At 38.8% G+C, this 14,829-nt stretch overlaps 1 protein-coding gene across 1 annotated transcript in view; it reads right to left on the minus strand.

Moving 5' to 3' along the window:
• Positions 1-14,829, minus strand: part of LOC122795737 (dedicator of cytokinesis protein 1-like) — a 2,411,902-nt gene that overhangs the window by 1,175,863 nt on the left and 1,221,210 nt on the right. Inside the window, exon 8 of the mRNA XM_044064047.1 lies at positions 2,938-3,028. Coding sequence (XP_043919982.1) covers positions 2,938-3,028 — 91 coding nt within the window. The remainder of the gene's footprint in view (positions 1-2,937; positions 3,029-14,829) is intronic.

Raw genomic sequence — 14,829 nt, forward strand, 5'->3', positions numbered from 1 at the left:
CATTAGATCAAATCAAAAGTAAATTTGAGGAAGCATCTATGTGAAAGCGCTTGTGTTTGTTTTCAATCGAATAAAAGTATCTGAAGTTTTTTGAAGAACTTGGTGCCTGGCCTGTGCTTATTTTATGGTTTCGGACTTGTACTAATTTTGTGCAGAGGCCTTTGGATACTGCTGGTTTGTGCTTTTTGTTATAAAAGGAAATTTGAGTTAGATGATAAATTGTGGCTACCAATATAACAAATAAGACAGTACATCACAAATAAGTAGGAATTGATGACACCAGTTTTTAAAATGATATTCCTAAGTTCATAGATCTTGTAATACTTTTAATAAATAATACTTATAAAGGACAAGGATATCTATCCAAAATTCATAAGACACTTAAAAAAAATAACTATGCCAATAATAGTTATTGGAATTATTATAATCAAATTAATCAAAAGGATCCTGATAACAATGAAAAATAAATGATCCTTTTATAACCAAGTCTTACCACCAAGTCAGTTGACTGGAAACTATATGCATGGACATTCCTACATAGATCCTTTCTAACCCCTCATAGATTAGAACTAATATATATATATATATATATATATATATATATATATAAGAAACCTATTTATTGTTGGAGATGTAAAACACATACAAATGCAGATTGGGAACAAATGATTTTTGATTGTCATTCACTGAATAAATATTGGTTTGAAATTAATTCTTTCTTTCAAACAATTTTTAATGATACTTTTCAGTTAACCAAGTCATTAGTTTTGTTTAATGTGTCCCAAAAGTAAAATATCCTTTAGTGTGGACATTGCTTGCCATTGCATGTAAAGCCATAACAACTTACTGGAAGAATAAAGCACCACCAAGTTTTCAAGATTTCAAGAAAATCACAGTCTTCATGTCTCGAACAGAAGTAGCAACCATAAAGAAAAGAACTGATAAGACAACATCATACATCGCTTATTGGCAGAAAGTTGACGAAATATTGGACAAAACAAATTGATCTGATTAGTCAGTACAACATCTTAATACAAATTGCATATTGTATATAGAAATGTGATGCTATAGATTGTATACTTAGGCAATTGTATATAGTTTCTTTTGTAAATAGTTCACTAGTTGATTATGTTATATTATGTTATACAATGACCTCCCATTAATATTCCAAAACGTGCATGGTCAGTGTGTATGTTGTAAATCAAAGACTTATACTAATGGAAAAAGGTCCTGTCGCCTGGACTTTTTCCATTAGTATAAGTCTTTTTTTTTTTTTTTTTTTTGGACAGCAACGGAGAATGGAAGAGCTCCGTGCTGTTATCTCGCTATGTTAAATGAGTTTAACATAGCAAGATATCATAAAAAAAGCAATGGAGATCTTCCTTTCTCTGTTGCTTTTTTTAAAGCTGTCTCACTATGTTAAACTCGTTTAACATAGCAAGACAAGTTTTTAAAAGCAATGCAGATCTTCCTTTCTCCACTGCTTCCACACACACAGTTCTGATGTACTGTGTAAGCATACGCATGCGCAGTACATCAGAACTGCCACAGAATACTGGACAGCTGCGGAAGGGCCACAAGGAGGCATTATACAATGCCATTATTTAAGAAAAGTATTTTTTTCTTAAATAATGTCATTGTATAATAGCAATAACCCACTTCTGGGTGTGGGTAATGCTGGATTTACCCACGGTTGTCTTTGTTTGGCCACTTGGGCTTCGTCCTCGTGACAGAACTACACCAACCATGGGTAAATCCAGCATTACCCACACCCAGGCATGGGTTATTGCTTAATTATTTTATGTTTCACAATTTATGGTTCAATCTATTTGAAGATATGGAAAAAAAATTAATAAAAATTTCTTTGAGTAAAAGAATATAAGCATACATTTAACATCACCATACCTGATGTAAGCTCTAAATTTCTAAGTGAGTGGCCAGACCTTAGTCCCATATGTGAGGTAGTCAGTCACTAATGACCCACAATACACCAGATTCGTACACTCCAGTTCCTGCATCCCCTCCACTGGTCATGCATTGTACTAATTCTGACAACTAGCCATCATAAGATTTGATACCTACACTTTTAGCCTGGAGACACATTGCTGTAATGATGGCATTCATATAATGGATTTCTTAACTGGAAACAATGGAAATATGCAAAGGACTGCAGAAAAGAGACCATTATTCCACAAATCACAAATCAGGAAGCAATGCCTTACGCATGCAATGGTAAAAGCCCTTCACTTCTCTATACAGTGAATTGTTGTATGATATACTGTTCTGGTACCTGGTAGACTCAGAGTTTATGGGACCATACCAATATTTCAGTCCTTAGTTGATATGGGTAGTGATCATATTTATTTTTTGGTTCATAAAAAAAAACACAAGAGAGTATATGGTTATTGAAAATTAAATAATTGCCATTTCCTGAATAGTGCTCTCCCTGTGGAACTGGCTTATATTTAGACAGCCATCATACTGAAAATCCAATATTTTGACAAACTTCAGGATATACCTCTCAATCTCTTAGTGCAAGAATTCGGGACAAAGCCTAAAATAATGGTGGGAGCAAAAAAATAAAACCAAGGACAGATTTTCGATATTACTTGTATAAACTTGGAAATGTGCTAAATAAAAGGTTTTGTATTACCATACATTTCTGAAGGATATAAAGTCTGAAACTCAAATGCTTGCCATTACGTAGTGACCTCAGTTCTCACTGAGTTGCTAGAAAAACACATTTTATGAGGAACAGACCAAAATATGAGGCAAAAAAATCAGACATTCTGCTGGATAGTTGAGAAGTATGGTGAATATAATTTTTCTCCACTGTATTTTAAGAAGCAGAAATTCTGAAGACTGTGGAAAATTCAATACAGCCATAATGCTAGACTATAACTGTCGTTTCTTACTTTGCCCACCTTTGCGACTTACCTTTAGCAACTTGGCATGCAGTAGAAGTGTGTAAGCTGCCTCTGTGTAGTTTCCATAGCTCAGATGCAGATCTCTCAGCTTATAAAGATACCTGTAATTTTAAAACAATTATTCCAAGTCAATTAGTCTTAGATACATTTAAAAGTGATGCCCACAATTTATTTTACTTTATTTTATTGTATTTATTTAAAGTATTACAATGCTTTTGCTACTAAAAGTTGTAAAAAAAGACCATTAGTTGTTATTGAAGGACCCCATCATTAGTTTTAAAATGCACTATTATTGAAACATGTAGAGGCAATGAAAAATTACATTAGTATAAAAATATTCTGAGAAATATCAAAGTTATACCATCTGCATCAGATAAACATGTGGTTGCTTATTTTTCTGTTACTGTTTAAAATTCACTTATTTGTAATTCCTGGTGATTTATCATCTGAGCTTCAATACAAATGCACAGAGAAAAATACTAGATCATCTCTCATTCTGACAGAATTGAACAAATGTACTGCATCTGCAAAGGATGTTTTAAGTTTCCTAGAGACAAAGTAGGTTTCAGATTACTTAATTTTGTATTCCAGAGCCATGCTTTTTGTATAAACTGCATGATTTATTAATGTGAAATACCCAACATTTAAAAAAAGTGTCCATGAAGTTTAACCAGTCCCATTTTATGTTATGTTATGCAGAACTTTTTTTTGCCTTTTGCTCTGTCTAGATTTAAACACAACTAATAAATCCTAAATATGTCACCAGTTTTAATAAGCTTTGTTATAGCAGAATGAGTAGCTCTTAAAATAATGTTGCCTTGGAGGCATTCCCTATCTATGAAATATTTGCCTCTAAAGAGGACATAACAGTTGACACTATCTTTGAGGAAAGGCTTTAAAGAATAACTCCATCTATACTCTTAGTACATTGTTTTGGGTATCTGTGAAATTTAGAGCAATTCTGTTATCTGCCACATCATCTGTTACACCCCACACTTATGCTGCTACATCATCTGTTACACTCCACGGTTATGCTGCTACATCATCTGTTACACCCCAGGGTTATGCTGCTACATCATCTGTTACACCCCAGGGTTATGTTGCTACATCATCTGTTACACCCCAGAGTTATGCTGCTACATCATCTGTTACACCCCAGGGTTATGCTGCTACATCATCTGTTACACCCCAGTGTTATGCTGCTACATTATCTGTTACACCCCAGGGTTATGCTGCTACATTATCTCTTATACCCCAAGGTTATGTTGCTACATCATTTGTTACACCCCAGAGTTATGCTGGTACATCATCTGTTACACCCCACGGTTATGCTGCTACATCATCTGTTACACCCCAGGGTTATGCTGCTACATCATCTGTTACACCCCAGGGTTATGCTGCTACATCATCTGTTACACCCCAGGGTTATGCTGCTACATTATCTCTTACACCCCAGGGTTATGCTGCTACATCATCTGTTACACCCCAGGGTTATGCTGCTACATTATCTCTTACACCCCAAGGTTATGTTGCTACATCATCTGTTACACCCCAGAGTTATGCTGCTACATCATCTGTTACACCCCAGGGTTATGCTGCTACATCATCTGTTACACCTCAGGGTTATGCTGCTACATCATCTGTTACACCCCATGGTTATGCTGCTACATTATCTCTTACACCCCAGAGTTATGCTGCTACATCATCTGTTACACCCCAGAGTTATGCTGCTACATCATCTGTTACACCCCAGGGTTATGCTGCTACATCATCTGTTACACCCCAGGGTTATGCTGCTACATCATCTGTTACGCCCCAGGGTTATGCTGCTACATCATCTGTTACACCCCAGGGTTATGCTGCTACATCATCTGTTACACCCCAGAGTTATGTTGCTACATCATCTGTTATACCCCAGAGTTATGCTGCTACATCATCTGTTACACCCCATGGTTATGCTGCTACATCATCTGTTACACCCCAGGGTTATGCTGCTACATTATCTCTTACACCCCAGGGTTATGCTGCTACATCATCTGTTACACCCCATGGTTATGCTGCTACATCATCTGTTACACCCCAGGGTTATGCTGCTACATCATCTGTTACACCCCAGGGTTATGCTGCATACTACTCTAGTGGGGAGCAAAGGCAAAAGTGTATGAGGCATTTGTAGCCTTAAAGAACAAGTCAGGCCGCTGCATTCAAATTCATATAGGGGTAAAAGAGAATGTGTGCAAATACTGCTGAATTGTATAGGTAGCTACTAGGCATGTTGTTCAGAATCTCTGAGAAGCCTATCTCGGTTTTCTTAGAGCACTGTCTCGTTAAATGACCTGTCAACGGTCATGCACTAAGCAGAGACTGGTGGAATCAAACACTACAGTACAGGAAGTAACTTGTTAATAACTCATAGCCTTAATCTTCTGCACTGAATGCCAAACAATGGCAGCTCTGATGAGGACTTAGCTGACAACCTTTTAATGTTTGTGTGTGTGTGTCATTTTACACAAAGTCCAATGTGCTATTATGCCACAGAGCCACATTGCTGGCCACTGGACCACAGAGCTGCTGTGTGAAAATTTGCTGTAAACATGTAAAGCATGTAAAACAAAGCTCATCCCTGTTCATATTTAAGAGCATCTTGGATCCATGATTGGCTATTAGAAAATAGACCCCAGGACTGCCTCTGTACAGCTAATGGACAAAGGTAACTCCTAAATGCTGTATCCCATGCATGAATCATCTTAAATTATCTATGTTATGATCCTATTTTTTCTTACTTGGGGTAATATATAATTACCAACCATGGTATGGGCAAGGCCAACATAACACCAAATAGGATAGGTTAATTCAAACATCAAAGGGAATGTGACTAGGTTTAAAATGGCTCATAAGGACAGTTGGTTTAGTACTTTCCTATGAACCTATTTTTAGCAAAACATTTAAAAATGATGAAATGTTTTATCATAGCTTGCTACTAATAAAACTGAGAAGGAGGTGTGGAAAACATATTTGATGCTTTCTCCACATACACTGTTAGAAACTTAAATTTCATGTTACCTGTACTGTAAGTCAGTGGAGATACAAGAAAATTGTGACTTTGCTTTATAATACAAAGAAGACAGCCTGCATTGTGTAACAGTGATGGTCTGGGTGTAACACAAAATGCAGTCAATGTGGAAAGCCCCTGTTAGATCATTTTTGGAAGATAGTAAATTGCAAAATAATGTTAACCAGTTAGAATGATACAAAGGCATTAGTACTGCATATATTATATGATGACAAATAAAATTATTTATGTCAGAATTATCATTTCACTTACTATGCTAAATGGATTAAATATGCAGATTTGTTGATTTTTATGGTAGAAAGTCTTATGTGTCAAGCTTGTGTCTGGTTTCAGTCATTTCACTTCTAATTGAGTGGAATTTGAGACAATCAGCCTGGTTTTAGAAGAAGAATTGGAACAGCTGCATTTTAAAAGAAAAATAAAGAACTAGTTCAGAACTATAGTGAGGTCATAACTGATGCAAATTATGCTTCCTAAAAGTATGTTTCAGGATTGCACAAAGGCAAATAAACTATGGCCATGCTTTCTATGGATGTGAGACATAAAAGAAGAGGCAAAGGAAATTTAGCATCTAAAAACTACAAAAATCTGATGAGGATTAAAACTATTGAAATCTAAAGTAGTGGTCCTCACCAATATGGTATTTCAAAATGATGGCTAAAATAGCTACCCAAGCCAAAAACAATCACAAGGCATTTTTTAGTAATGCTTGTAATCTCAAAAGCACAATGCAACAATGCAATGAGCTGACTGTGAACAATGTTACCTACACTGAGACTGAAGATATAGCTAATCTACTGGCCAATAAATTTAGCTCTAACTTTACCTCTCTTTCCCCTCTGTCTGTCCCTCAAGATATACCTGAGACTGGCTAACCTCCAGCTATCACACAAGATCAGCTCTTAAAAGTGTTATAAAAACACTGCATCAATGAGTCCTGACAATTTATTTAACATTTGTTTACAAGGAAAGTCAGACTTGGAATGAAACCAATTTTCAGCAGCGGCCCAGGGAGAAACACTCTAGACACAAGTCTTTGTAACATGGGAGGAAACCGGAATACCTGGAAAAAAAACACACGAATGCAGGGAGGACATACACACTCCTCACAGAAGGCACTCCAGCTGAGAATTGAACCGGAGAATCTCTTGCTGTGAGGTGACAATGCTACTGCTGCACCACTGATTATCTCTATATGCATCTTAACTAGCATGAAATATGATTTAGTCACAACCCTAACAGCACTGTTCAATCTCACCCTCCTTGCAGGTTTTGTACCAAGTGAATGGGGAAAACTACAGTCATTCTGTACAAGGGAAGACCTTCCACAGAACCAGGTAATTATAGACCCATAAGTCTGGCCAGCCTCATATACCATAAAAAATCATGAAATTAATCAGTCAGGACATAGGGAACCTCCAGACACTAGACCCATTTCAGTTTGGATTCATCAAGGGCATGTCATGTCAGGTGGATTTTTTGGAAAAGGTCACTGAAGCAATGGATGACAGCAAAACAGTACACACTACATACCTAAACCTGGCCAAAGCTTTTGACATAATTCCCCACTCAGGCACAGTAGAAAAGCTAAATAAATCGGGAAAAACTCCTATGTCACCCACTTGATTGCCAACTGTTTCACAGATATGATGCAGATAGTCAAAATAGGGGAAGTTACCACCAGAAAGAGACCAGTTACCAGTGGAGTCTCCCAGGTTTCTGTGCTGGGACCTCTGCTATTTGGCATCTACTTTTCTGAAGTCAAAGTCAATACCATAGAGCACTGGCTGACTAAGTTTTCAGATGACTGCAAGCTAGGAGCAGTCGCTGAATCTTCAAATGATTTAGCCATCCTGCAGGAAGGTTTGGCTCAAATAAATAACTAGTGTCAAAGTCATGATCTGTAGCTTAATGCCAAAAAATGCATTATTATATCCTTTGAGTGTCAAATAATGGTCTGAAACTAAATGCCAAAAAATGCATTATTGTATCCTTTGGGTGTCAAATCATGGTCTGAAACTAAATGCCAAAAAATGCATTATTGTATCCTTTGGGTGTCAAATCATGGTCTGAAACTAAATGCCAAAAAATGCATTATTGTATCCTTTGGGTGTCAAATCATGGTCTGAAACTAAATGCCAAAAAATGCATTATTGTATCCTTTGGGTGTCAAATCATGGTCTGAAACTAAATGCCAAAAAATGCATTATTGTATCCTTTGGGTGTCAAATCATGGTCTGAAACTAAATGCCAAAAAATGCATTATTGTATCCTTTGGGTGTCAAATCATGGTCTGAAACTAAATGCCAAAAAATGCATTATTGTATCCTTTGGGTGTCAAATCATGGTCTGAAACTAAATGCCAAAAAATGCATTATTGTATCCTTTGGGAAATCACCAACCCCAGGGAACTTCCACATTGATAGTAGAACCCTAAGAGCTGACTCAGTTGTTCAGGATTTGGGAACTTAGGTTGCCATTGTCCTACCTTTTGTCAAACATTTCTATTGTTTTGAGAAAGTCTGTGTATATTGTACAGCTTATAAATAAAGGGATTGTGTCCAGCTCTAGGGATGTCACTGTCTCCTTTACTTCATCCTCATTAGGCCAATCATTGAATGCAATGCCCCACATGCAACAATAGAAATGCCCACAGAGATACCTTACTAAAAGGATACAAGGTCTAAACAACATGTCCTACATAGACTGATGGAAAGCTCTGTCAATATACTTGGTATCCTACAGACTGTTAAGAGGTGATCTATGTTTGGCATACAAGGCATCCTCAGATCTATTACTAATGGATTTACTACACATTAGCAAGTTAAAAGGTATCAGAAATACTCAATTTAGGGATCTACACCTCTTCCAGAACATCAACAGAATGGTTTGAAGGGACATGTATATCTCACAGAGGATACTGCTGCTATGGAACAGACTAATCATCCACATAAACAAAGTTCATCCATGTCCATTTTCAAATGCAACTTGGTTCTGTGGATAGGAAACAGGAAATATACCCCAGGACTGCCCCCTACTAAAGGAAAGATGCAGCTCCTAAATGGTTTACCCCATGCATGGGTCCTCTAAAATTATTTATGGTATGAACCCATTTATTCTCTTTCGGGGTAATATATAATTATCAACCATGGGATGGGTAAGGCCAATCTATAACCAAAAGGAATAGGTTATTTTGAGCACAGAAAAGGGAAACTGGCTAGGTTTAAAATGGCCTACAAGCCAGCTAGCATAGTACTTACCTATTAACTTATAAATATTGTGTATAAATTTTGCAAATAGAGCTATTGTTTTGTTTTGTATAAGGATATAAACAGTATTGTGGTTTTCTATGCTGCCAGAATGCAATTGTTTAAAAAGGCAATTTTGTTAGCCAGACAGTAGAAGTCATTAGAAAGAAGACTGAGAGAGGAAAGAAAAAAAAATGAAAGGCAGGGAAAACAAAGAGGCAAAGGACATACGGGAAAAGGGGACAAAGTAAGAAAACTCTGTGGATAACGTGTCATAAGCATTTACAGGGGAAAAGAGGGCGGAGAAGGTTAGGGTGGGAATAGAGCAACTGAGAATGTAAGAGAAACAGAGAGGATAGAAAAACAAGCAAGAGAATGAGCTAAAGAAATGATACAGAGGAGACAAAATACCCATCGATAGGAGCCAAGGAAGGCAGGCTGCCTCTCTCTTTTTTCTTCCTTGTGAATTATTTCACCTGGGTAGTACGTTCAAATGATTAGCTGTGATTAGTGTACCACCCAGATAAACAAATCTAAAATAAAATAAAATAAAATAAAGAGTATATTGAAAAAAGAACTGGAGAGGAAGAAAGGGAATGTGTGACAAATGCACAGCAGTTTAACAGAAAGCGAGAAAGCCTGAAAGAAACAAGGTGGATGAAGAGAAGACCTGGTATCAGCAAGGAGTTTAGGCGGTGAAATCTTAGAAGATAAGGAAGGGAGAACTAGCATAGAATTGCACAGTGGGCTTGGTATTCTAGTGAGAGGATCATTCTAAGAAATGAGTCAGTGCAGAAGACTGTCCTAAGATTGTTACAAAGCTGGAAAAGCACGGTCAGACTAGAGAAATAGAGGGAGAGAAAGCAGCAATCAAGGAAGTGGGAAGAGGAGTGCTGGTGCTTTATTATCAATGCCATAATATTTGCAATAAATCTGACAAGAGAAGTCTGGTGACAGCAAGGTTAGTGGCAGGACCAAAGTTAAGAAAGATAAATGAGGAAGTAACATTGGCATGCATGGCAGTCAGATGACATCCACATGCAGTAGGTCATGTAAGCACAGGTGACCTGATATAGGGATTGGAGTAAGAAACAGAGGAGCTCAAAAGGTAGGTTCCTATGCCAGGGCAGAGATGCACAGTAGCATACTATTACCTACGTCAATACTGAGCACAGTCAAGAAAGGGAATAACAGACTACAATGGCTGTCTGGGGAATAGATGGGTAAACATAAATGTGTGCTGTTGCAGACACAAAGTCTGACAAACAAAAATGAGCACCATCTCAGTCAACAGTGGGCATCACTGTGGAATGTGGTCTAAAAGAAAACTTCTAAGTGGCAGTTTCTTTAAAATGAAGCGAATGGTGGCAAATTAGACTATGGCTGGGAATAGAGAGGGAATACTGTAATGAAGATATTAGGAGGGAATAGGTCAGACAGGAATGGGTACACTAGAGGGAGAAAGCAAGAATGCTGACTAATGCTAGTAGCCTAGACAAGATGAGGGAACTGTGATCACTCTTGTGTGATTATGATGTCAACAAAAGAGCTGTTACCAGAACATGGGTCTATGAGGAGTTGGGGCATAACATTACCTAGGTAAAATGTAAACAGAAAAGACAGAGTGGACATGTCAGGATGAGATATAGGATGAGATGAAATATTTATATGTATGGAACAGGGATTCTTTTCAAATATTAGTATTATGAAATGCCATTTTCTTGAACTGAAACTCTAGGACTTATATCCTGTAATTGTTACCCATAATTTATGGTCATTATAAAGACTGTTTTGTAATGTTCAGAAGATCTTGATATAAAGCAGAATTAAAATAGATTCTAAGTACAGAACACATAGCAAAACAAAACACCAGATGTAATTGCAGAAATGTAAGAAGAAACACAAATGATGTTGAGCAAGTAAACACATTACAAACATTGTATGTAATGCCATGCAGGGAGTTATAATGGAACTTACCTGGAGTAACACAGGGACGAAATTCAGTTACTTATTTAATAATATGGGTTTACTAAGGGAAGACCTTGCCTTCTGAATCTTTTGGCATTCTTTGAAGAAGTTGCAGCAGCAATTAATGAAGGCTTTATTGCATACCATGCCCTTGATAAGGCATTCAGCACTATTCCACATAATGGAATAGTTCACTAAATAAATAAAAATGTAAAATGTGAATCCATACATAGATCCATAGTTAAAACACTGGCTAATCAGCAGGACACATCATGTCTGGGGGAGTTACCTACCTATCCTGATGGAGCCACAAGTGGTGATATACAGGGTTTTGCATTACACATGCTTCTTTTTGCACTATACTTCTAAGCTAGAATAGTATGAAATGGGACATGGGCTAACCAAATATGCAGATGACTGCAAACTAGGTAATGTTACTTCAATAAAAGATATAAAGTTCTCAAAAGATGGGCTACAAAGGTTAGACACCTAATATAGTAACAGTGACATAGGTTCATAGGTTCATAGGTTGGTACTAGGCTATCAGCCCTAGGGCCTATACAAGCCTAGCCAAACAAATCCCCGGATATTTCTTCCCACAATATTTACTTCCCTGGACCCCTGTCTAGCAGGGCAACTGATCCCTGAGGTGAATTTCCAATCTTCCATCCAATTGTCAAGGTTCCTTTTAAAGAGGGCCAAGGAGGCACTCTGCTTCACATGTATGGGCCGTCTACTCCAGAGTATGGGGAGTCTCTGGGTCAGGAACCTATCCCTCCAGCATGTTTTGTTCACTGTGATGACAAGATTTAAATCCCTGGCGCATGTGGCTCTGAGGGATTGGGATTTCTTTAAGTGGATCATGTCCAACAGCTCAGGGTTTGACATGGCCTTGTATGTTAAGCAGAGATCGCCTCTGAGTAGACGATATGCCATAGAGTATAGCTGGAGTTTTTTTAGATGGTCAGGATACGGCATCTGCCTTAGGCCTGTGATTCTTTTAGTGAGTTATTTCTGTGGTCTTTCCAGCTGTTGCAGATATCTTGTGAGGTACATACCAAGTGGGGCATTGTATTCTATAATGAGGGATGAGTACAGTGGGACAATGACTTCCTTTTTTCTGTATGAAAAGCCCTTATTGATGAGGTGTGACACATGGATTTCCTGACTGTTGTGGCGATGTGGTTATCGAAGGTGAGACCACTGTCCACCTCTGTTCCTAAGTCTCTCATCACACTTTCAGTGTTTAGTGTACTGCCACCTATGTGGTAATTCATGGGTACATGGCTTTTCCCAAAGGGGATAACTATACATTTCTTGGCATTAAGGTTGAGCCCATGGCTCTGGCACCAAGCACCTGTTTCTGTAAGGCCCTTTTGTAGAATATTCACATCATTTGGGGATTCAATAATGGCTCCCAGTTTGCAGTCATCTGTGAACTTTGTCAGCCAGAGTCCCTTAGTGTTGCCCTGTACTTCAGAGAAGTAGATGCCAAACAAGAGTAGTCCCAGGACTGAACCTTGAGGTACTCCACTTGTCACTTGTCTGAAGCTGGATTTGGAGTTAGCTACTTTTACAGTCTGGGTTCTGTCAGTAAGCCAGTTGGCAACCCATTGAGTGATGTAGGGATTAATGCCCAGCTTAGTAAGTTTATCTATGATTCCAGAGTGGGGGGATGGTGTCAAAGGCCTAGGCGAGGTCCAGATAGGCTGTGTGGACCGCCTTACCCTCGTCCACAGCTCTGGAAACTGATTTGAAGAAGTCAATCAGGTTCAGGAGACAAGATCGGCCCTTCATGAACCCAAACTGGGTGGGGTCCAGTGTTTGACAGTTGCCATTGCCTTTGTTTATAAGTTCCATGATAATGCATTCCATGCCCTTGCTGATCAGGCTCGTCAGACTAATGGGACGGTCGTTCCCAGGATCCAAGGTGGATCTCCCCTTTTGGAGTGGTATAACTATAGCTGTGGGCCACTCAGTGGGCACAAAGCCTGAGGTGAGGCTATGATTAAACATGACACTTAGGTGAGGTGCCAGTTTATTTTGTAGTTCATGTAGTACACAGCCCGGGATGTCATCTGGTCCTATGGATGCTGTATTCTTAGCTTTGGAGAGTGCGGTTTCTACCTGTGTGGCCGTCATTACCAGAGTTTGACAATCTTTTGGTATTTCGATGGGCCCTTCAGGGGGTGAGAGGGGTGTGATGTTGGCACTAAATCGATCTGTCAGCATATTGGCAGTATCCTTGGGATCAGTATATTTAATGCCATTCTGTTGTAGCTCAGGGCAGATCTGAGCATTGCCATTTAGATTCTTGACATAATCGTAGAATGCCTTGTGGTTGTCTTTGGAATCTTTGGAAATTTTATTTTTGTAACTAGCTTAGGAGGAATTTATGAGGGATCTCAGCTTCTTACTGAGGCTGGTAAGGGAGTTTTTTGCATCCTGGGATTTTCCTCTTTTCTGCAACAGTTTCTTTCTTCCGTTGTATAGTTTGTTTATGGCAGGTGACCATCAGATTGGCTTTTTTGAAGGCGAGCATCTTGGTTCTGTTTGGGATGGCACAATTCATGCACAAATGGATGTGCTTGTACAGTGCCTTAGTGTAGGATTCAGCAGTCGAACTTTCAGCTCCCATCTGCATGGGTGCCATGAAGTTTGTCACTTCTGACTTAAGTAGCATGAAGTTTTTTTACAGAGGTTTCCTTACTGGGGGGGTGGGGTGGGATGTGGATGTCAAGGGTGATTTGCTTATGGTCGGACCTGACCAATGAGGGTGAGATCACTGGTGTGGAGCATCTATCTCCCATGTTGGTAATGACCAAGTTAAGGATATTGGAGCCCCTGGTGGGACAATGGATTTGTTGATCCAGGGCGTTGGAATTTATGAATTCCAAGAACCGTTGGGAAAAGGTGTTGGCACCCGAGTAGTTTTCCCAGTTAATGGCAGGGTAGTTGAAATCACCCAGTATTAGGGTGTTTGGTTGTATCTTAATATTTTCCAGTATATTTAGAAAGGTGTAGTGAGAATCTTGGGGCATGGTGGGGGATCTGTAGCAAGCTACAATTTGGATTGCAGTCTTAGCTAGTGTTAGTTGCACCTGTAGAATTTCAGATGCATTGTGTTGGGCAACTAGCCTGGAGGTATGAATATCCTTTGTGAATATGGACACTCCTCCACCTTTAATGTTTCGGTCTTGGCTTGGTGGCGGAAAAGTGTGGTAAGAGTTGTAGCCTGGTATTGCAGGGGTGCTCTCTGGAGTCTTGAACCAGGTCTCAATTATTGCACAGATATCGATGTTCTCCATTTTTAGGAGTGCCTCGAGAGAGTGCATTTTGAGGTTTAGACTTCTAGCACTGAGTAGCATTACCTTCAGATTGTGCATGCTTGTATCTGTTATGGTGGTGGTTTTGTCCTTTGAACCTTGCCTAAAAAAGGCACTATAGGGGTGGCAACAGCTTTAGCCAGTAACCTGAATCCCAAGGGTGACAGGTGCAGACCATCTCTGGCAAATGACATTACCTTTATGCCAGTGAATGTAGTATGTGAGACTTGAACAGAGAACATAAATTATGATTGCAAAGTAAATGGATAAATCATAAAAAAGAAACC

This window comes from Protopterus annectens, chromosome 2.part2, assembly GCF_019279795.1.
Source record: "Protopterus annectens isolate FY-2018-M chromosome 2.part2, PAN1.0, whole genome shotgun sequence".
NCBI lineage: Eukaryota > Metazoa > Chordata > Ceratodontiformes > Protopteridae > Protopterus > Protopterus annectens.